The following is a 25174-nucleotide window of genomic DNA, read 5'->3' as shown; positions in this document are numbered from 1 at the left end:
AAGATCACAGAGTTATCAGTACAAAAAGTCCAAAAAGTATCAGAACATAAAAACATAGATTTTATTAATGTTTGAAAATACAATGAAATAGAAATAAAGTGGAATTGAGTAGGAAAACTAAGATTTACAATGTGCGACTAACAACAATATTTCATAGAAGTGCAACGTTATAAAAGCTAGATATGTGTGTGTGTGTGAGAGAGAGAGAGAGAGAGAGAGAGAGAGAGAGTTCTGAAAACTATAAATAGGGACAAAACTGAACATTCATCCATAAATAAAGAGAATTAAGGAAGAAAACCGTGAAAGTGTCCACCGTTCTCTCAGTCCTTAAAACTCTGATCATTTATTTCACTCCAAATGCACTACATCAAACAACAGTGATTCATCTTTACCATTAAAGATTAACAGCCTGGCCTTTCTAGCATGCCATGAGACATGCCATCCGTCGAGGCATGACTCCTTTTAGACTGGCAGGCTGAATATATCCATAAAACACTAGCCATCTCACAGTTAAGCAAAAGTTCAGTGACTGTTTCCCCCACCCTTTTGAACATACAACACAAATAAAGCGTGCCGCTTCCTTAGGTTTCCACAGCTAGAATCTTCCCATAAGCTGTCTCCAAACAAAAAATAATAATTACATTTGTGAGTTACCTTCTATTAGGGAAAATTACCTTTTCCCCTTCAAACTGCCATCGGTTTTCAATTTGACACCTGAACAACCAAAGTTGTCACTTTGCCTCATTTTCAATTTGGTCTGTTTTTAACTTGAGAGATATAAATGGCACCATTTTCAATGGCATAGGCTAGTGTAGGTTGAAGAAAAGCCTCAGGGAAACAACTTCATTTGCTTATGCACCGTTCACTTCACGCCTTCAGCATCCTGATCTCTCTCTCTCTCTCTGGCATCAGCTGACACCGTTCACCAATCAGAGTGGAAAATGTCAGAGTTCATTACCACAGTCATTGTGAGCTCAACCTCAAATCATCTCACTATTCAAACTCCCTGAAATCTCCATTCAGACCATTCCATCAAGCCTTCAAAGGACACGCACTCAACCCCCGCCCCCCCCAAAATCATCTTGCCATTGTCCTTTTGAATTTTATTTTGATTTTCAACTGGTACTCATTGCAGTGGTGCTCAAGGTCTCAAGCCTCATGAAAGTGTCACTGGATTTTTCCAACTTGGAAACCTCTAGGCTCAAACCATCTCAGATTCTCAAGCTCAATGTAAGGGTTTTATATTATTATTATTTTTCTTTTAGATTAATAGTTATATTTTCTTTTATCAGTTAAAATTGATAGTAATATTTTTTTGATCAGTTAAAATTAATAGCAATAATATTTTTATTATAAGTAAAAGAAAATTTATTGATCGGTTAAAATTATTTTACTTAAAATATTACCATCAAGTTTAATTAAAAGATTACTAGGCAACGCCATATCTTAAGAGGAGATTTGAGGGTGCTAAGTAAGTGGCATAATAAACAAGAAATCTACAGGAGATAACCTAAGCAACAACAAGAGAGAGAGACATGAGAAAGTTCTGAAAACTATAAATAGGAACAAAACTGAACATTCTTTTTTTGATAAATAAATAGGAACAAAACTGAACATTCATCCATAAATAAAGGGAATTAATGAAGAAAGCCTTTCTCTCAGTCCTTAAAACTCTGATCATTTATTTCGCTCCAAATGCACTACATCAAATATTTTACTACATCAAATATATTATTATTACTTAAAATATTTTACTTAAAAATATTTTTTTGATTGCTTAAAATTAATACTAAAAATATTTTATTAATCCAAGTAATTAGGCAATGCCTGACTACACAGGAAGTATATTAATATTTTTTTTGATTGCTTAAAATTAATACTAATAATATTTTATTAATCCAAGTAATTAGGCAATGCCTGACTACACAGGAAGTATATAAGAAATAGCCTAATTACAAACTACGCGCTACGGAAATTAGCATAAAAGTCATTAAAACTCATTCCATTCAATACAATAGATGAAGCCCAAAGCAGCAATGTATGAGAAAAAGGCCCTAAAATCATCCGGAGAGCATTCCCTGTTGTCAAAACAATGACCATTTCTTTCATTCCATGTGCACCACAATAAGCATAGAGGCACCATCTTCCAAACAGCTGCAATGTGACGATTGCCCTGAATCCCTCTCCACAAATCTATCGTTGTTAATTGTGGAGCCTGGGAGGGAAGATTTTGACGATTCATACACATCCTTTCTCTCCGTACTACATGCACACACACATCCTTCCCTCCGGCGCCCCTCGCCGGAGTTGATCTCCTCCCTCCTCTTTGACTTCTCTTTCCTTTCCTCAAATTTCTCCCTTCTCTTCCTTTCTTTCTTTCCGTTTTTTTTGCTTTCTTATTAATGATGGTTGAGGCTAGGCGTTTCACGATTGAATCAAAAACTTTCTTCTTCACTAAGGTGGGTGCCAACCTCTTTCGCATTACCGAAAGAAACAGACGTATGGCCTTATTTTTGCTCCTTAACGGTGCGACAGTTGCATGGGTGGTTAGAATGGTGGGTGAAGCCATGGATTCTCGTCGGCGTGAAGGCTTTTTCAGAAAGTTTAGGATAGGTAACGGGGTCTTCATTATACAACTTCTCAAAAACTCAAGGGGATGTTATTTATTGTTGGAGGAGTTTAACAACGAAAGAAGGAAGGGCTCGCTGATCATACCCGAGGGAGATAAGGGCAGTGGATGGGATGGTTTTGCTTACCACCTTAAGAAGGTGGCTGAGTCTGCAGTGGCCGAGCCTTTAAAACGCCAGAAGATGGTGGCGCAGATGGAGGGTGGGTTGCGCAAGGGAGGGAATGCTGGTGGCTCAAGTATGGAACCAAGCACTTCGGCAACCTATGCCTCGGTCTTGGCCGGCTCTTCGCCAGAACGGGAAATTTCATCATACCCAGCGGTCAATGGAGGGGCTACCCAGCGGTCAGTGGGGGACGTTGAAGGCATTCTATGGGGTGTCAGAGCTTCACTTTCAGGAGTTCTAGAAGATGTGTCCTTTTTGATGAAAAAGGTAGACCTGGGTTTGAGCATGGTGATGGGACACGGTAAGGAGGTTGAACTGGGCAGAAGGTATGGTGCTGAAAAAGACTTGCAAGAAACATCGGGAAGGCAAGTAATTATAAGAGAAGCCGTGGGACAGGGGGAACATGGCTGCCCTCAATACCAGGCCTCAAGGCCACAATTGCAGGCCGAAAGCCCACGGGTCACAAGCATAGCCCACGAGGCAAGAGGCCTAGCACACGGGATCCTTCACGTGGGCGGGCTAGCTTCAGGTGAGGCAGGCCCTGCCTGTCCTCAGACCTGGGCCACCAGGCCTCTCCCATAGGCCGTAAGCTCACGGAGGCCAAGCAGGCCCACCAGCGGAATCCCTCACGTGGGCCAACTCGTTTCATCTGAGGCAGGCCCTGCCTGTCCTCAGACCCAGGCCTCAGGGCCTCTTTCTCGGGCCGTAAGCCCACGGGCATCGGGCAGGCCCTCCAAAGCCTTAGACCCGCTTCCCTCAGACGGGTCGGCTCTCCAGGGCTCGGTAAACGTTTCTCCACCGGCGGCACCTAAGACCGACAACCCACCGTCGCGGAATGTCCCGCTGGTCTCCGGCGAACCCTCCGACGGCGGTACGGAGAACACGGAAGCAGCCGAGCGTTTTTCCCCACAGTTTCCACCGGAGAATACACACGGGCTGCCTGGGAATGACGCCTCAGTGCCCACCTCCATCTCGCGGCAGCCACAGAACAGGCCGAGAGCCTACGATGGAGCTGAGTGTGGCACTCTGGACCAGTTTCAGATCGTGGAAAGCAGTTTCAACGGGGATGGGTTTTCGTCTGCACCTGGCCTAGACACGGGAGTGATTCCCGAAACCCTCTTTCTCTCTAAAGGTCTCTCTGAGACCTTGACCAAGGTATTATGCACAATGGATGATGAGGTAGACGCCTCTCTCTTGGGTGGGAGGTCTTCAGACGAAGGATCCCTCTGTGGGTCAGATTTACAGTTAGCTTGTAAAGAGTTAGGGGATGGCTCTTTGTCCGCTGTACCATATGAACCCGAGGAAGTACCTAGCCCTCTTTGCTCACTGCCACCAGAAGTTTGTTCAACTGAGTCACTGCCATTGCCACCAGACTGGGTCATACAGAAGGTGAATGAGATGCGGCATTGCTTGGGTATATCTTGCGAAGGCTTTGAGGACCAGTTGCAAGCTTTACTCATCGCCATGAGAGAGGGTCAGCCTGCTTTGGCTAAATCTGTTGTGAAGAAAGATAGGGAACTTAAAAGGCTGACTTGTTCCATAAACTATGATGCAAGGGAGGGCAGCACGAGCAGGGGACGACTTAAAGATAGGGCGAATCTTGGTGATCCATGAAGCCAAAGATTCTAGCCTGGAATGTTCGGGGCTTGAATGACCCAAAAAAACGCCTCACTATCAAGAACTTATTACGGGAATGGAAGGCAGATGTTATTTGTTTTCAGGAAACGAAACTAAAATATGTCGATAGAAACATCGTTAGAAGCTTGTGGCATTGTCCGTATGCAGGATGGACCACTCTTGCCTCTAAGGGTGCTTCTGGGGGTATTCTGGTGTTATGGGACAAAAGAGCAATTAATCTTGTAGATGAATGTGTTGGGGAATTTTCTATAGCTTGCTCTTTCTCTAATGTGGATGATGGATTTTGTTGGGGCTTTGCAGGTGTCTATGGGCCTAACTATGATAGTAGCAGGAAATTTCTTTGGGATGAGATAGCTGGCCTTTGCAGTTGGTGGGATATACCGTGGTGTATAGGGGGCGATTTCAACATCACTCGGTTTCCTAGTGAGCGGTCCGGGGTTCCTAGCTCGGATTCAGCCATGGCAGATTTCTCCAAGCTTTTGTTTGATCTAGACTTGGTGGATCTCCCCTTGGCAGGGGGAGATTTTACCTGGTCCAATGGAAGGGCATGGTCGCGTTTGGACAGATTTGTCGTTTCTTCCTCTTGGGAAACCCACTTTCCCACTCTATGTCAAAAACGGCTTCCCCGACTTTGCTCAGATCATTTTCCCCTTCTACTAGACTGCGGGGGTATTCAAGAGGGACGCAGATACTTTAAGTTCGAGAACATGTGGTTAAAGACGGAAGGGTTCGTTGAGAAAGTCAGCGCATGGTGGGCATCTTACCAGCTCACAGGCACTCCTAGTTTCATACTAGCTGGGAAACTAAAAGCTTTGAAATATGATCTAAAAAAATGGAACCTGGAAGTCTTTGGGAACATCAACGACCAGCGGAACAAACTCTTCATGGAACTACAACATTTTGATGAAAAAGAAGTAGAAGGGACTTTATCAGAAGATGATAGGGCAAGAAAAGTGACGGTTGTTGCTGATTTGGAAAAAGTTACTGCTATGGAGGAGATTATGTGGAGACAAAAATCACGGGCCCTTTGGCTGAAGGAAGGGGATAGGAGCACAAAGTTCTTTCATAGAGTTGCCAATTCCCATCGAAGAACTAATGCTATAGAGGTTCTTCATGCGGATGGAAGCGTTTTAATGGGTAGAGATGTCATCAAGGAGCATATTGTCCAGTTTTATGAGAAGCTTTTGACGGAGCAATACTCTTGGAGGCCCAAGGTTGACGAACTAGACTTTGATTCCATTGATCACTCAAGCGCGGCTTGGTTGGAGAGGCCTTTTGATGAAATCGAGGTTCTTGGAGTGTTGAAAGGTATGAATAAAGACAAAGCCCCGGGACCTGATGGTTTTCCAATGGCTTTCTTTTATGCTTGTTGGGACATTGTCAAGGAGGATATTATGAAGGTCTTTATCGAATTTCACGCCCTCACGAAATTCGAGAAGAGCCTCAATGCCTCTTTCATCGCCCTCATTCCCAAGAGGGCAAGGTCGGTGGAAGTGAATGATTTCCGTCCCATAAGTTTGATAAGTGGGGTCTATAAGATCATTTCCAAAGTTCTAGCGAAGAGGTTGAGCGAAGTACTGGGAAAGATCATCTTGAAGTCCCAAAACGCTTTTGTGAAAGGAAGACAAATTCTTGACTCAGCCCTTATCGCCAATGAGTGCCTAGAGAGTAGAATCCGATCCGGCATTCCAGGTATCTTATGTAAACTAGACATGGAAAAGGCTTTTGATCACGTGCATTGGGATTTTTTGTTGTATATTCTTGGTAGGTACGGTTTTGGGACACGTTGGTGCCAGTGGATTAAGCACTGTATTACAACAGCCAGATTCTCCGTTTTGGTCAATGGCACTCCTGAAGGATTTTTCAACAGTTCTCGGGGCTTGAGACAAGGGGATCCTCTCTCCCCACTTTTATTTATCCTTGTCATGGATGTGCTAAGTAGAATGCTGAGAAGGGCGGTGGAGGGGGGTTTTCTCTCAGGTTTCACGGTGGGCGGTTCCACACATGGCAGCTTAACCGTCTCCCACCTTCTCTTCGCTGACGATACTTTGATTTTTTGTGACCCAGACCAGGAACAGTTCCGCTCCTTACGGGCACTTCTTCTCTGCTTTGAAGCTGTATCAGGCCTTAAGGTGAATTTATCCAAGTCAGAAGTAGTCCCTGTGGGCACAGTCGACAACCTAGGTACGGTGGCAGCCATCCTGGGTTGCAAGGTCTCATCCTTGCCTATGAAGTATCTTGGACTCCCCTTGGGGGCCCCTCATAAAACTAAGTCTATGTGGGAAGGGATCATTGAGAAGTTTGAAGGAAAACTGGCAGGGTGGAAGAGAATCTACTTGTCTAAAGGGGGGAGAATCACTCTTATTAAAAGTACGTTTTCTAACCTTCCAACGTACTTTCTCTCTCTATTCCCAGTGCCAGCAGGAGTGGCGAATAGACTAGAGAAGATTTGCCGGGATTTCTTATGGGGAGGTTTAGAGGATACAAGGAAATTCCACTTGATCAAATGGAATACAGTATGCACCCCTCTGTCCTGTGGTGGCTTGGGCATAAGGAATTTGAGAACTTTTAACAAGGCTCTTCTTGGTAAATGGTTATGGCGGTATCATCTTGAGGGAGACGCTTTATGGAAAAATATCTTAGAATGCAAATATGGAAGTGAGTGGGGTGGCTGGTGCACAAAGGAAGTAAGAGGAGCCTATGGTGTGGGAGTTTGGAAATTTATCCGGAGTGGATGGGACGGTTTTCGGGGCCATTGTAGGTTTGTGGTGGGAAGGGGCACACAAATTAGATTTTGGCATGACATTTGGTTTGGTGATGTTGCCCTAAAAAATGCTTTCCCTTCCATTTATAGGATAGCTTCTGATCAGAATTCCTCAGTGGCTGAAAATATGTGTCTTACCGATGGTTCTGTACTTTGGTCTGTGAGATTCACTAGAGCAGCACAAGATTGGGAGGTGGGCGCTATCACTGACTTCTATAGTGCACTACATGATTTGAAGATCAGGGCTGGAGGGGAAGACAGATTATTATGGACATGCACAGGGAATAAGAAATTTTCAGTCCGTTCGTACTACAAGTCTTTGACGAATCACTCCCCCAACGCCTTCCCTTGGAAGAGCATTTGGAGAAGCAAGGTTCCCCTCAAGGTTGCTTTCTTTGGGTGGGTGGCGTCTCATGGTAAAATCCTAACCATAGACCAGCTAAGAAAGCGTGGACTCGTCATAATGGATTGGTGTTTCATGTGCAAACACAACGCTGAATCAGTGGACCACCTTCTCCTTCATTGTGACACAGTAAATGTTTTATGGTATGAGATTTTCTTGAGGCTTGGCATTGCTTGGGCCATGCCACAGAGGGTGATTGATTTACTGTCTTGCTGGCAAGGGCTAAGAGGGAATCGCCAGATTGCAGCGGTATGGAAGATGGTACCTTTGTGCTTAATGTGGTGCACATGGACCGAAAGAAATAGCCGCTGTTTTGAGAACAAGGAGCGCTCTCCTGATGCTTTTCGAGCTTTTTTCTTTCACACTCTACTCCTTTGGGCAACTACTATAGTTTTAAATGGAACGAGTCTTAGTGACTTTTCCGCCACTATCCGTAGCACTTAGTTTGTAACTAGGCTTTTTTCTTGTATACTCCCTGTGTACTCGGGCTTGGCCTATTTACGTGGATCAATAAAATTTATTTACCTATCAAAAAAAAATAAAAATCTATCACCCTCCTAGGCATTACCCATTAGGGGTGGGCAGCGGGGGCCCGCCCCCCGCTACCCCGCCCCCATCCGCCCCACCTCTGCATGGGCGGATGGGGTACCCCGCACCGCACATGCCGGGGCGGGGTCCCCTGCCCCGCATTTTATATTTATATTTATAAATATATATTTATATTTTACAAATTGTATATATATAATTATATATTACAATTTGTTAAACTTGTTCAAAAAGTCACAAGAGAGTCAATAAGTCCCACATTGCTCAAGTAAGACTCTTGTATGGCCTTAAAGTTCTATATAAATGTGGCCTAGGGTGCCCATGTCATATGCAATCTTGTGAACAAGTCTCACTCTCTTGTGACTCCTGTGAACAAGTCTAATAAATTTAAAAATTAGTAATATAATTTTTGTGTTGTTAGTTTTTAAATTATTATTATATAAATAAATTTTAATTTACGATTTAATTATATAATAATTTGGATCTAAAAAAAATATTTTGACACAAAATTTTTTTTTTAAGCCCATTGGAACATAGTGTGTGAAGTGGGCGGGGGGGCGGGGCGGATGAGGTGTTTGCCCCGCCCCCCCGGCACCGAAGTGAGGGGGCCCCGCCCCCGGGAGGAGGGGGCGGGGTGTGGGATGAAATTTTCACCCCCCGCATATGCGGGTAGCACCTCTATTACCCATGTGATACCAAGCCTAGTGAAGATTTCATCCCATAAAGCCATGACTACTTCACAATGAAGAAGTAGGTGATCTGCTAATTCACATATCTATTGATTTGCACATGAAGCACCAATCTATTATATAGAGGTCACGCTTTTTCAGCTTGTCAATAATCAATATTTTCCCATGGGATGCTAACCAGCTGAAGAAGGCAACCTTGAGGGGAGCATTGCTCCTCCAAATGCTCTTCCATGGGAAGGCATTGGAGAAGTGAGTCATCAATGCCTTGTAATATGATCGGACTGAAAATTTCTTGTTCCCTGTAAGTGTCCAAACTAATCTGTCCTCCCCTCCTACCTGTAGTTTCAGCGCATATAACACGTTGTAAAAATCAGCAATGTCTCCTACCTCCCAATCCTGTACAGCTCTAGTAAATCTCACGGACCATTGAAGGGAATCAGTGGAGATGCTCATATTATCAGCCACAAAGGCACCCTTATCTGACGCAATCCTATAAAGAGAGGGGAAAGCATTTTTCAAAGCAACATTACCACACCAAATATCGTGCCAAAACCTGATTTGCTTGCCCCTTCCCACCTCAATTCTGAAATTACCGAGTAAATCTTCCCATCCATTCAGAATAAATTTCCAAACTCCCACTCTGTAAGCCCCTCTTACAACATTAGAGCACCAACCTCCCCAAATGCTCCCATATTTAACATCAATATTACTGTCAATGACCACCTATTTGCTTACTATGGTGCATTTGACGGGAAAGGAATGATCATTACTTTGAGGATTGGGAGTGCTCTTGATCTTCTCTCCGCTTACTCTCTTCTTTTATTTCATGTTAGTCATGGAAAATCTCACAAAATTTGTTGAGTGGAGAGAGGGGCCAAGAGATCTTTATATAGTGTGTCAAAGTAACCTTGGTCATCAAAAGTAATAATTTATAGACTGTTCAACTTCTAAAATTCAATAACCTTTATGAATTCATTGGTTAGAGAACTAACAGGAGTTCAAAAAACAAAAAGGCTTCACATATATTACTAAATTGACAGACTCCTTTTGACTACACGATTCTTCTCTTGCTCAAGGTTCTCCTTTTGTCAGCTGGCTTAGCCTTTTATTGATGTTTGCAGCAGTCCCCTCCATCAAAGGAAGAAGAGGATCAGTACAAAATACAAGAAGATCATCTTTATTTTTTAATTCTTTTTTTATGACAAGGGAACCACCCCACGGCATAGCCCTTCGGACTCATCCATGAAACCTAAACCCCTGGGGAGACTAGCACAGCAACCCACTGCCATGGCCTCCCACTTAAATCGCAGTTTGATCCTAGGGGAAATCGAACCTGTGACATGGGGCACATGCATACAAGTTTGCCCTTATCACTTGGGCTAGCCACAGGTGGGTACAAGATGATCATCTTTATATAAGCCAGACATAATCTAAAAGGTTATAATCAGATGCTAGCAAAACTACTAAGCACTAAAAGCACATTTATCAATTAAGATGGAGAAGAGACTTTGACTCTAAGATTAACCATTCAAAAACATACCTCATGCAACATATCCACTTTTCTCCCGGCTGCTATCTCAGATGCATAAACTTTCATAAATGCTGTAACTGCATATGCCTTGAAAAGAAGCAAAAAATTATTGTCCGGTCCAATAAAAGATGTAGAATCTTAAAGGACAAAGTTCTCTAATTAAAAAAAAATACAATGTGCTTGGAAATGGACCAGTCACTTTCCTTCTAAAACTGCTTCATAAACTTATACCCAGCATTAAAACTACTCTACTTAGTCACAATCACTTCCACAAAATATGAACAAAATACCTACGGAACATAGCAACATTCAGTATTTTGAGGTGCAATAGTAAAGAAATAAGTGGTTTGGATATAGCCTGAAAATAAGATAACCAGTTTTGATGTTCTACTTACGAACATGCCCAAACAGATCCAAAAGCAACCAGATTTATTCTGAGCTTGCCAAAATTGTGTTATCTAGAAATCAAAATGTCATTATCCAGTAGATGTTGATGTAGCAATATCTAGGAAAATGACACAACACAATTTTATAGGTTCAGTTTCGGGATGATGAATTGTCTGTGGGGTGGCGGAAACAATACGGTTATGCTACTTATGGAGAGGCAATGACATGGTAAAATGGCATTGATGGTGATGCCAATTGACAATGATGGTGGTAGAGAATAACTAATGAAAGAAAGCCCAAGACACATGTACCATAACCCCACCCCAAGAAGGCCCAAGACACACAAGTACCATAACCCCGAAAAAACTAGTCAATTTAAAGCTTCCTTAGAATCACTTATAAAGCTCAGTTTTACCTAATAAGTAGCCAATGTGGAACTTAGCATCCATGACAACCTTTATAACTTATTATTCATATTCCTAATGTGGGACTGGGATGTTACATAAAGTCTCTGATGGTGATGGTAGTGGTGGTGTTGGGATAGGGTCAAAAGTTAATTCTCAACTTGTGGTAGTGTGACATTGACAACAAAGATTGGGGCAAGGGTAGTAATGAAACAAATGGATGACTTTAGCCCTGTTTAAAATCTCGTGTTTCGTCAAAAGATACATTTTGTTTTCCTAAAAAAAATTCCATTTCTTAAAAAAAAGCTTTTACTAAATTGTCGACCTTTGCTCGAGTCAAATAACTGTTTATTTATTTGCATAATCAAGAAAAAAAAAAGTGCTTTCTAAGTGAAACTAAATATAACCTTAATTACTATGAAAAATACTTATACAGTAAAAATAGGCCAGCCAATAGCAACTTAAATATCCCCATCCAGAATGAACCGTGGGGTACCTTTACAGTTTCATCATCTGAATATGCCTCTGCCACATCACACAATTTCCCTGTAATATAAGAAGCAGAATACTTCCCATCAGCCGTTCCATACTCCCCCAAAACCCAACAAATGACCTGTAATCAGAATTAAAGATTATACTGATAAAAATAGAAGTCTTACAGCAAAATCCATATGGAGGCTGAACAAATAAAAAGGAAACCAAAGTAAGATAGTATGTACTTGAAGAAATAGAGACGGAAGCTTTGGTTCCCCAATAATGCGCAAATATGACTCTACCTGCACCCCAAAATTTTCATAAATAAGAGACACGAAGAAAAACTAAAAAAAATGTTTTGCACTACACAGCTGAAGCTACTTATGAACGATTATTTATAACTACAATCTCTATTCCATGAGCTTCTAATAATTTATTGATGCACAGACATAAATGGGAAGGTTGGTTCTTGTGCAAGATCCAGTCTATTAAATCCATTAGCGGGCCACTAAACTTTGGGTCCATTTGTTTTGATGTAAAACAATTTTGCTGAACTTTTTTTTCAGAAAATTGTTTGCAAGAAAACAAATGTAGTACTCATATTTGGCCGTTAGTTGAGAATGTTTTTCTGAAAAAACTTGATATTGTTTGGTGCATATCAGTGTAGTAAAAAGCGATAGACGGACTAAGCACATAAGCCACCTAGAGCCTAGGTGCAAAGCAGAAGCGCACTCCTAAGCAAAGCGTGCATTTTTAAAAAATGATCAAACACAGTAACAAAAGGTTTTAAGAAGGTAATATGATAATATATTTAGCATACTAACTCTTTTATTAGAGTATTGGGCAACAAGTAAAATTCGAACATAAAAATTTATATACTTCTCTTGTGGCTTACATACACAACCATGATATTTGATACCCATAACCAAAATAAAGTATAAAGTTGAATTGAAAATTCAGAATACATCTTAAAGGCAATACCCAAAACAAAACAAAAATGACTTAGCATACTCAAAAATACTCTAATACAATGCAATCCTAGAGCATATAATCATTGGGTTTATTTTTATTAACCCATGTGTGATATATTTATTACTTTTGGTGCCTGGCTAGAGTCACATGCTTAAGAACTCAAATAAACTCTTTTTTTATCGGTAAGAGTAAACTGTTATTAATAGAATACAGTAGGCGTAGCCCAAGTACATAGGAAGTATACACGGAATACAACTAGCAAACACAAGGCACTAGAAAGAAATACAAGCAAATTATGAAAACTATTCCCATTACAATCAAATAGGGAAGCCCAAATAAAGTTTTGAAAAGAATCTTTTCAACTAGTCCAAAGAGCGCTCCTGGTCTTCAAAGCACCTATAATTTGTCTCCATCCCAAATGCACATCATAATATAAGAGGAATCATTTTCAAAATAACAGCAATATGATCATTATCCTGAAGACCTTTCCAACACTTAAAAACATCCACAACCCTTTAAGGCATCACCCATGCCACACTGGTCCGGTTGAAGATATCATCTCAATCTACCTTTTATATATATATATATATATGATGGGGGAACCACCCCACGGCAGAGCTCTTCGGACTCACCCATGGAATTTAAACCCTCGGGGAGACTAGCACAGCGACCCACCGCCATGACCTCCCGCTTAAATCGCAATTTGATCGCAGGGGGAATCAAACCTGTGACATGGGACACATGCACACAAGTTTGCCCTTACCACTTAGGCTACCCATGGATGGGTAGATATCATCTCAATCTACTTAAAAAACTTAAATATAGAATATAAAACATTTAAAAATATCAAATTAATAAAAATGTTAAATAAAAAAAAGTGTAGGGTAGGGAAGCAAGATAGGGAAAAGGATAAGAGATTGAATCGGAAAAGGAATATTGGAGTACTATTTGAATATTGAGAGTTATTGAGCAAAATTGAAAATCAGTTTCCGAAATTTTTAAGCTGAAGCCAATTCCAGAAAAGATGGCTTGGGTTTTTCATTGATCGAATTTGTTTTCTATCGACTGAGTTTTCCAAGCACGTCCAAACACCAGAAAACCATGAAAACTACTTATAAAAGTCGTTTTTCATAGAAACAAATAAAGCCTTAGTAAAAGATGAAGAAGTAAGAATTTGCTTTGCCTAAACCTTCTCTAACTGTAATAAATTAACGTGAAGGTAATGGATAATACTCCATACTCTACAAAGAGGATGTACACCATGTGACAGTGCAAAACTGTAATGAACAATCAGGTTAATCATATAAAATAAGGGCAATAACAGAATTAAATGTCTATAAATGCTTTCTGTCATAACAGAGAAATCAGGCTGTCAAAGGTTAGCTATATCTTTCTATCTCACACATCATTCCAGGATACATCAGTTCGGATACCTAGCTAATTTTGATCATGTGCAAACATGAGGCACAACAGGTTACTGGTTCAACAACATGCCTACGTCTATGGAACTGCATGGTAAGGAAAGAAAGTGTGAGATAGATTCTTGGCAGGTATCTTATGTAGAGTTAGATCCGGTATTCCAGGTATCTTATGTAAACTGGATATGGAAAAGGCATTTGATCATGTGAACTGGGACTTTTTGTTGTACATTCTTGGCAGGTATGGTTTTGAGGCAAGATGGTGTCAATGGATCAAGCACCGTATTACAACTGTCAGATTCTCTGTGTTGGCTAATGGCACTCCTGAAGGCTTTTTTAACAGCTCTCGGGGTTTGTGGCAAGGGGATCCATTATCCCCACTCTTATTTATTCTTTTCATGGAAGTGTTTAGTAGAATGTTGGAAAGGGCGGTGGATATGGGTTTCATCTCGGGTTACATGGTGGGGGGTTCTAATCAGGGAAGCTTGGCGGTTTCCCACCACCTTTTCGCCGATGATATGCTGATTCTTTGTGACCCAGACTTGGATCAGATTCTCTCTCTCAGAGCATTCTTACTTTGCTTTGAAACGGTAACTGGCCTTAAGGTGAACTTATCCAAGTTGTTGGCTCGGTCAACAACTTTGGGAGGTGGCTGCCATCATGGAATGCAAGGTCACATCCTTGCCAATGAAGTACCTTGGACTTCCTTTGGGAGCCCCTCATAAGTCTAAGGTAATGTGGGAAGGGATCCTTGAGAAAATTGAACACAAATTGGCGGGATGGAAGAGAATTTACTTGTCGAAAGGTGGGAGAATCATCCTTATTAAGAGCACATCATCCAATCTTCTAACCTATTTCCTTTCCTTATTTCCAGTGCCTGCCGGGGTGTTGAATAGACTGGAAAATATTTTCCACGATTTCTTATGGGGGGAGGACTAGAGGATACAAAAAAATTCCATTTGATCAAATGGGACAAAGTATGCACTCCGTTGTCTTGCAGCAGGTTGGGCTTAAGAAACTTGAGAACCTTCAAAAAGGCACTCCTTGGTAAATGGTTATGGCGCTTTCACCTTGAGGAGGACTCTCTCTGGAAAAATATTCTAGAGATCAAATATGGGAGTATATGGGGAGGTTGGTGTTCTAATGAAATCAGAGGGCCTCATTGCGTGGGAGTTGTGAAACTTATCCGGAAGGGATGGGATGATTTGCTCGGCAACTGCAGGTTTGAGGTGGGAAGGGGCACGCAGATGAAATTTTGGTATGATATTTGGCGTGGGGATGTGGCCTTGAAAAATGCTTTCCCCTCTCTTTATAGGATTGCGTTGGATCAAGGCTCTTTCGTGGCGGATAATATGTGCAACAATTCTGATTCCATTACTTGGCCTGTAAGATTCACTAGAGCTGTACAGGATTGGGAATTGGGAGACATTACTAATTTTTACAGGATGCTATATGCGCTGAAGCCAAGGGTAGAAAGGGAGGACAGATTACTTTGGACCTGCACAGGGAACAAGAAATTTTCAGTTCGTTCATATCATAAATCCTTGTAGATCCACTCATCCATTGACTTCCCTTGGAAGTCCATATGGAGGAGCAATGTTCCCCTCAAAGTAGCTTTCTTTGGGTGGGTGGCCTCCCATGGTAAAATCCTAACAATTGACAAACTAAGGAAGTGCGGACTCTACATAATGGATTGGTTCTACATGTGCAAGTGTAATGGTGAATCAACGGACCACCTTCTTCTTCACTGCAAAGTAGTAAAGGTATTGCGGGATGCAATCTTCTCGAGACTCAATATTGCTTGGGTCATGCCTAAGAGGGTGATAGATCTATTGTCTAGTTGGCAAGGGATTAGGGGCAACCGTCAGATCGCTGCAGTATGGAAGATGGTACCTCTATGCTTAATGTGGTGCACATAGAATGAAAGAAATGGCCGCTGCTTCGAGGATAGGGAACACTCCCCAGACAGTTTTAGGGACTTTTTCTTTCATACTTTGTTGTTGTGGGCCTCTTCTATTGTATGGAATGGAATGAGTCTAAATGATGTGTACGCTACTATCAGTAGCAAGTAATTTTTGTAATTAGGCTCTTTCTCGTATATTTCTTGTGTACTCAGGCTTTGCCAATTTACGTGGATCAATAAACTTTTTTTACCTATCAAAAAAAAATTATGACCATTGGAAGATCTTTTGCTTCTTCATTTTCTCCATCTTATTCCTCTTCTCACCAGAGTTCTATGCCCCATCTCTTCTGCTCCTAATATCTCTCTTTAAATTACAGATAAAAAAAACCTATCCTTAAAATCTGTCTCGACCTCTATTCCTCTTGCATTGCCTCTCACATCTCTTCTTTCTTCTCTCTTCCATCTTCTCGATAGGTCTCATTCCCTTCTTTTTCTATCTCATCATTTCAAGAAAAGATAATTGAATAGTTTTTAAAAGATTGATCCTTGCATATATGATGACATGGCATGCTCATCAAGAGAACAAAGCATTGCTCAAACAAATTTATATATGCTGTAGAAAAACCATTGACTTACTTAAGAACTTGACACACAAATAAGTTAGAACTTGACACACAAATAAGTTCAAAGAGCAAGGTTATGAACTATATAACCTTAAATAATTAAATTCTTACTTATGTTAGCTAGTAGATTATGCACCCTGACAAAACAAGGCAGCTTTTCTACTTGCATCCAGGAAATTCTCATTCATAATTAATATATATATTTTTATAAGAGGTAAGTTTTATTGAAGTGAATGAAATAGGTATAGGCTATGTACATAGGAAGTATATAGAAGAATGCCTAAATACATTCTAGAAGCGCTAAATCAAAGATAAGAAGGAGGGGTGGCAATATGTTACATGATCCATTAACCCAACACAAACACGACACGATAATAGTGAGTTAGGGTTTAATTTTAATGGGTTCGGGGTCAAAACGGGTTGACCCGTTAAGACACGATTGCTTAACGGGTTGATAACGGGTCAACCCGTTTTGACCCATTATAACCTGCTATGACACGATAAGAAAGTTAAAATTATAATTATATCCTTGTACCTAAAAGTTAAGTTGTTAGAATTTTAATTTTGATATTTTTATTGTTTGAATTGTAATTTTGAACTTGTAGTTAGTTTTATAATTTTTATAGATATTGTGGATCTAACATTTATATAAAATTATACTAAATTTAATTAAGTCAAACATGTTAATTTTAAACCTATTCAACCCATTTACATAAATATTTTGAAACAAGTCATATTATGTCGTATTAACTTATTTCTTAACATTCACTAATGGGTTAAAATGGTTTGACACGACACAACCCATTATGTTAATAGGTTATGTTAGGGTTTAAGATTTTGACACGATAAGCTTAATGGGTTGGGTTAGGGTTAACCTATATAGTATAATATACATGCTTTGACGCTACACGAACACAACCCGTTAACACAATTTGACACCCCTAATAAGAAGTCTCATTCATAAATTACGAGAGAAAACACAATATAAGAAGACAAAAATTAGCTAGATATTTTCTATAGATAAGTCGTCCAGAATTTTCCTATTCATAAGTAGCTCATCTACATTAGTCAGGTTGGTTTGGATAGTGAGTTGAGTTGAGATGAGTTAAGATAAAAGTTGAAAATTGAATAAAATATTATTAGAATATTATTTTTTAATATTGATATCATTTTGGAATTTGAAAAAATTGAATTGTTTATTATATTTTTTGTTAGAAGTTGGAAAAGTTGTAATGATTAGATAAGATGAGTTGAGATGAGATGAGTTTGATAACCAAACGTAGCCTTTTTCAAAACTGAGTACTTAGATACTGAATCTTAAGTAACTAGAAACTCGCACAATGTAGTGACCTGAAGATTTAGCATGCAAACACACAAGTATGTATACAGATCCATTTATATATACTTATATACATGTTTATATGTATACATGTACTAAATGATAAAAGTGTAGATCAAAATAACATACAGCAGATGATCTCAGCTGGCTATCCGCAGCATCATCCTCCTCCCCAAATCCCTCTGCAATCAAACGCATCAAGTTGTGTGCCACTTTAACATTTACCAGGTCTCCCGCATACTCAAATACTTTATTCATGGTCTGTAGGGTATACATCAAATAAAATATATCCACACATACATTTATCAAAATATATATATACACACATACAAAAACATTATAAAAAGCAATATGCATCATCATAATTACCTGGATAAACCAATGGTTACTGGGTGCAAATTGCTCGGCAAGCTCAACGCATCGAGATGCTATATAGGTTTTGTAATGACTATCATTAATGCTTATCATGTAGTCAATCATTCGGTCCACAATCACTTCAACATTGGAGGACTTGGTCATTTTATACAATAGTTCAAAGGTTTTTCTCTTTAGAGTATCATCTGGGTCCTGCATAATACACATCCAACCTCCTTTAATATATTAAAGGACAAACATGATTAATATAAGAGATATGTAGCATGCAAAAAAAAAAAAAAAATAGTAAGAAATCATGCATCCAATCCATAGTAACACATGCACAAATGAATAGGAAGCAATATAAATATTCCTCCTCATGTCCTGCACCTATCCACTCCTCCAGCTAAAACCCATTTCAAAGAAGAGGGAAAAAAATTTAAGAGTTCAGAAAAAAAGGGAAGAAAGAAATCCGCCTTTTGGCTAATGAGGAGGGAGCCACAGCTCCAACTTTTGTCAATAATGAAATAAAATACAGGGAAAAGAATCTGCTTCAATATTTAATAGCAAAATCTCTCACTTATATATAAAAAAAAAAATAGCAAAATCTGTCTCACCTCTAAGCAATCAATCACAGCGAGTTGGTGTTGTTCAGCTATATCAGGACTTATCTTTATCAATCGACCAAGGGCATCAATACCCATATACTTCAAATTGTGGCTGCCACTCTGGTCACAAGATCACATTATAATTACTTGAGAAATTCCAGATGAAAGCTAAAGTGATAAGAAGTGTGAATAATGTGCAAACTTAAAGGTGCAAAACACAATGCACAAGGCGTACCTTTAAAAATTTGGAAATAACTTCTGCTGCAGTTTCTAATAATTTAGGATTGGGATATATAGACGAGACACAGCATATGCACTCATAAAGGACAGCATTTCCAATATTACTGGATGAGTCACATTTTCTGAATATGTCACTAACAACGGTATACATCTTTTCACTTGCTTGCTTGTCGCCACCTCCCAGCAATGCCAGAATCTTAAGCAACCTGATCTGCATGATTAATTATGAGGGCCGAGTTACCCATATGTCAACTTAAGAGTAAAATGGAAGAATAAGTTGAAAAGAGAAGTTAAAATGTAACACCTCAATCCCTCCCACATTTGGAAATATGAATAACCCACAAGAGCGTGTAGATTATCAATGTTGTCATAGCCACTAAGTCCCACATTAGCTATTTATTTCAATAAACTAGACTTTTTTAAGTCATTCTAGGGAAGCTTCAAAATGACTAGTCTATTTGGGGGTTAAGTGTAGATATGACTAGCACTTTCTCTGGGTTGTTACATATTGCATTAGAGCCACCTAGTAAGGCCAGCCATGTTAAACTGGAGCATTGCATGACATGTCCCTGACGAAGACATAAGAATTTAAAAGGGGAGTTCATTACACCTGATGGTAATATGAATAACCCACAGTGTATAGGTTAAAGCTAGTTTTCTTTGGGGAGGTATTGGGATGGAAACTAAGTTTCATCTTGTTGGTTGGGATAAAGTTTGTTCACCAACATCTAGTCGTGGTTTAAGGTGCATGATTTGAGGGTCTTCAACAAAGCACTTTTGGGGAAATGGTTGTGGAGATATCATTGGGAAGGGGAGGGTTTGTGGAAAGAAGTCATAGATTCAAAATACAGGAGTATTTGGGGGGTGGTGCTCTAATGAAGTTACGGGGACATACAATATGGGGGTCGTGGAAAAATATTCACTTTGGAAGGGGAGGGTCATGGTGTCGCTCTGGTGTGGTGAAAGGGTTCTTAAGCAGGTTTTTCCCATGCTCTACCAGATTTCTAGTGACAAAGAGGCTGTTGTGGCTGATTTATTGGTGTTTTCCGTCCATTGAAATGTTAGTCTTTCGAGAGCAGCTCATGATTGGTAATTGGATATGTTTGCTGATTTTTTTGACTCATTGTATGCTATGTTGTTTGGCAATGTGCTGGTGGATAGGATGATTTTGGAATCCTGGTGGAAATAAAAAGTTCTCAATGTGTTCCTTCTATACGACCCTCTCGGGATTCTCGAATGATCATTGTTTTCCTTGGAAGGCTATTTGAAATTGCAAGGTACCTCCTAAGATTGCTTTCTTTATATGGACTGCATCTCTTGGGAGAATTCTCATCTCTGATAATTTGAGGAAACATGGTCTTATCATTATGAATTGATGCTTTTTGTGCAAGAAAGATGGGGGGAATCAGTATATCATCTTTTGTTATATTGTGAAGTGGCCCGGTGTTTTTGGAATGAGATCCATAATCAAACCGGGGTAGCATGGATTATGCCTGGAAGAGTTATGGATATTTTTAAGTGTTGGACAGGTATTAGCGGAAATGTCCACATTGTTGCGTGTGGAGAATGATCCCTCATTGTATTATGTAGTGTTTGTGGATGGAGAGAAATGTGAAGTGCTTTGAAGACACGGAATGTTCTTTGGATGAGTTGAAGAGAGTTTTTTACAATAGTTTACTCTCTTGGGCTTTGGCCACTACTTGAAATGAGGACAATTTTCATGATTTGCTTGTATCTCTCACTAGTGCCTAGTGGTAATTAGGCATATTCGATGTATACTCCCTGTGTAGTTGGGCTATGCCTTTTCCTATCAATAATATTTTACTTTTACTTATCACAAAGAAAAGGTATTCATGGGTGCTACATACTAGGCGAAAATCATCTTCATAAGTAACTCTAGGGAAGTTTCAAATTGACAAGTCTTATGGGGTTATAGCAAAGATGAGGCTAGTACCTTTCTTAGGTTGTTACACAAAATTGAGGGGGTGGAAAGGAAATTTCAAACCCAATACTTCATTAAAGGGTAAATAGGAACATCATAATTATGTTCATCATGATCATGATCATCATTGTAGGTCTATTTTATGGGCTTTAAGGAAGTATCAAAATAGTTGTTTTGTGTCTATAATTAATTAAGGTATAACAAGGTTCAATCCAAGTTCTAATAGAATAGCCAATAAAATCCAAGAAACTAGATATCCTTGTTGGATAAGGATGTCTCATGACGAATCAGATTTGAAATTATCCTAGATAGGGATAAAGCCTAAATTTAGGGGACATTTTCTTAAAATTATGCTGCCAGTTTTTTCCTAGAAAAGTTAGGAGTTGTTTCTTTTTTTTTTTGATAAATAGAAAAGTTAGGAGTTGTTTAAAAGGCTTATCAAAGGGAAAATCAATTCTACAAGGAGTAGGAATGGCATTCTGCTACCTTCCCTATTTTTAGGGATAATCCTAGATTTTAGGTTTGCTCACCAATTTCTACTGGAGGTTTGGGAGTGCGCAATTTAAGAACGTTTAACAAGACCCTTCTTGGGAAATAGTTATGACAGTATTATCAAGAATGGGAGTCACTGTGGAGGCAGGTAATTGAATTCAAGCATGGGAGTGCTTGGGGGGTTGGTGCACTGACAAAGTGAGGGGTGTGCATGGTGTGGGTTTGTGGGAATTTTTTTTTTTTTTTTATCAGCTTTGCAGTTGGAGAGGGTTCTATGATCAGATTTTCACATGATACTTGGTGTGGTAATTACGCTCTTGAGACAGTGTTTCCTTCCCCATATCGAATTGCATTTGGCCTGGAGCCTTTAGTGTTGGATCTTTTGGACAGCTCTAATGGCATTGATCAGTGTAATGTTCATTTTATTAGAGCTGCCCAGGATTGGGAAATTGGAGCTATTTCCGAGTTTTCCAGATTATTATACATTGCGAGCATCTAGTTTTGAGGAGGATAGGATGCTTGGAAGCTTACTGGGAGTAAGAAGTTTCACTGTTCAATCATTGTACAAGGTTTTGATAACTCAAATTCATCTCTTTGCCTTGGAAGTGTATTTGAAGGAGTAAGGTGCCTTCCAAACTTATCTAAGGTTGTGTTTGGTTGTTGAACCAAACTCAACTCATTTCAAACCAATCATTGATGAGACTCACTACTTTTTCAACTTCCTATAAAAAAGTTAAACTAATCTCAACTTACTTCATACATTTTAACCTAAAAAGTAAAACTCATCTCAATGAAACCCACAAAATACTACTATTCACAACTCAACTTAACTCATCTCAACATCAAAACGTAGCCTAAGACCCTAGAGCCTAAAACTAATACCCTTTCTCAATCTTCCTTGATTGCGAACCCTTCACCTATATATATATATATAAAGTGTGCCTTCCAAAGTGGTTTTTTTCATTTGGACTACCTCCCTTGGAAATCTTGACCATGGACAATTTGAGGAAGCGTGGACTTATTGTCCTGGATTGATGCCACATGTGTAAGAAGAATGGTGAATTCGTGGATCATCTATTATGGCATTGTGAGGTGGCAAGGGTACTATGGGACGAGATATTTGGTGGAACCGGACTTGCTTGGATGATGCCTAAGACGACAGTGGATCTTCTAGCTTGCAGGAAAGGTCTTCAAGGCGGCCCCCATGTGGCTGCTGTTTGGAGTTTTTAACTTGAGAGTAATGATGGGAGTTTTGAAGATAGGGAGCACCCTTTGGATGAACTTAGAAATTTCATTTTACATGCCTTATGCCTTTAGTTTTCTGCTATTGTACTCAATGGAACTAGTTTTCATGACTTTCTTATATCTTTTTCTTGTTCCTAGTGTGTATTTAGGTGTTCTCTTTTGTATACTCCCTGTGTACATGGGCAATGCCTTTTCATATGTTTCAATAAAATATTATCTTACCTATCCAAGAAAAAAGCAAGAGACAGAAAAGAAAGAGAGAGGAAGAGGTACCTGAATAAATGGAGCTGGCATCTGATGATAATCATAACTCTTTGGTAATCTGCGTTCTGCTACTTGTTTGAGGATGGTTACAAAGCTGACAACTAAATCCTTATAAGAATTAGCATCTATTGTTATAAGATCAAAAAGAGGGCAAAGCGTTGCACCCATGACCCCAGGATCATTATCACAGAGCTTCTGGAAAAGAAAATAAGAAAATCTACATCAGAAGATAAGAAAACATTTTGATCATCAGGCAGACCAATGGAGAAAAGGTCGAATACAATTGCTAAAATATAAATGAACCCTATCGATGCAGATCTGAAATTGAAACCAAAACGTCAGACAAGCTTTATCTCATTTTCTATTAAGCACCGATTGCTTTTGGCGCATCCCTTCACAAAAATTACAAATGTAATATTGCAATAGTTGGTAATTTGTTGTTTCAATTTTCTGACATAATTTGTACATATATGAGAAAATAAAAAACTTCATTTTTAATTCCTTTCTCTGTGGGGTACTCTAAGCTGACTGCTAGAAATGTTATCATATCGATGGCTTTATTACGGTTAAAAAATGAAATAAGAAAAAATCATGCATGCACCTCAGTTTAAGCGATATCAATAGTGAGATCTTCCTTTAACTTGTGGTAAACATTATCTCACAATGCTGCTTTATGAGTCCTAAACCCTCCTCTGATATGTGAAGTGTGCTGTTTTGGAATGTACTTCAGCTCTGGCATTCAGGTTCTGTTACTTATATTTATTTAAGCTGCATACAATTTGTGGAAGTAGTCTTATTAATCCTTACTCATTTTTGCAACTCCAGCTTATCGGTCGAGGATCAAGATAGATTGTGTAATCAACCATGTAGATGCAGTGACGGCACTAATCACAAACCCATGATCGTGATTAAGACTCAACCATTACCTGCATCAAATTTACGATTTTTCTACTAGTAAAACATAAAATATTCAAATGGGGGACCGACCCACCCACCTTGCGAAAATTGGGGACGAGGTGGGAGACGGAAGAGGACTTTTGGTAGAATCGGTGAAGCGCCATAATGGCCTTCTTCCTCACTGCCTCTTTGGAGTGGCCAAGTAGCTCCACCACCTGTGGCAGAACGGCCGGAATGGTCTCCTCGTTGATCAGCCTGCACACGGCATTCAGCGCCGCGCACACAACGAGATAGTTATCGGACCTCAGGTCCTTCTGGATGGTGTTGACGATGAGGATGATGAGGTCATGGTCCTCGTTGAGGAAGAGCGTGACGGCCAGGTAACCGGTGCGCTTGAGGAGGAGGCTGTCATCGTGGGTCATCTTAACGGCGTGGATGTATCCGAAGGATGCGTCGTGGCCGAGCATCTCGATGTAGACGAGGCGGATGATGTACTCCTTCATCTTGCGCTTGGGGATGTCGGGGTCGGTGATACGGCGCTTGAGGGTTTCGATCTCGTGAAGGACGATGCGGTCCTCCTCGGCCTTGGATCGAGTCTCGCCGATGGACTTCACCAGGTCCAGGAACTCCTTCGACTGACCGAAGCCGCCTTGAGACCCCATCGCCAGCTCGCGACCGATCGTCTTCAGCTGCTCCATATTCCAATTCAAATCCCAAATTCACTCAATCTTTCTCTTTTAGGGTTTTCTGGGGTTGGAATCTGAAGCATTTAGATCTGAGAGAGATTTGGGGGAGGGAGGGAGGAAGAGAGAAAGAGAGTGAAAACGTGGCGAAAGGATGGTTTCGGGAAGAAGACCGGTGGTGGTACTGGTGGTGTGTTTCCAGCGGTCCAAAAATGAACGCATACGGGTCGGGTTCGGCGTTGGGATTAGTAGGAGCCCAAGCTATGCCTTCTCCCCCCCCCCTCCCCCTTCCCCTTTTTTTTTTTCAACATTATATTTGAATCAATTAGAATTTACTATATACGTATACAAATATGAAGAGATGAGAGCAATGTTAAATAAAATATTATTTATAATATTAATTTTATTTTAAAATTAAAAAAATTATTTAATGTATTTTATATAAAAACTTGAGAAATTATAAGATAATGATCTTATCTCATTTACCAAATCAAACCAGACCTTATAGTCAAATTGGATTATTGGAAGAGTTAAGATTTGTTTAGAAATTGAGATTTTATCACATC

At 39.9% G+C, this 25174-nt stretch overlaps 1 protein-coding gene across 1 annotated transcript in view; it reads right to left on the bottom strand.

Annotated features, from left to right (window-relative positions):
* The window catches only part of LOC122282803 (AP-4 complex subunit epsilon-like), a 28181-nt gene extending 3268 nt beyond the window's left edge, over positions 1–24913 (bottom strand). Inside the window, exons 1-9 of the mRNA XM_043094838.1 lie at positions 24024–24913; positions 23038–23223; positions 19081–19296; positions 18855–18965; positions 18253–18450; positions 18013–18144; positions 11874–11930; positions 11651–11767; positions 10373–10450 (exon numbers count right to left, since the gene is read on the bottom strand). Coding sequence (XP_042950772.1) covers positions 10373–10450; positions 11651–11767; positions 11874–11930; positions 18013–18144; positions 18253–18450; positions 18855–18965; positions 19081–19296; positions 23038–23223; positions 24024–24623 — 1695 coding nt within the window. The 5' untranslated portion in view covers positions 24624–24913. The remainder of the gene's footprint in view (positions 1–10372; positions 10451–11650; positions 11768–11873; positions 11931–18012; positions 18145–18252; positions 18451–18854; positions 18966–19080; positions 19297–23037; positions 23224–24023) is intronic.
* Between the last annotated feature and the right edge of the window lie 261 nt (positions 24914–25174).

This window comes from Carya illinoinensis, chromosome 11 (genome assembly GCF_018687715.1).
Source record: "Carya illinoinensis cultivar Pawnee chromosome 11, C.illinoinensisPawnee_v1, whole genome shotgun sequence".
Lineage (NCBI taxonomy): Eukaryota > Viridiplantae > Streptophyta > Magnoliopsida > Fagales > Juglandaceae > Carya > Carya illinoinensis.
The sequence above is the reverse complement of the archived record's forward strand: the minus strand, read 5'-3'. Positions and strand labels throughout refer to the sequence as shown.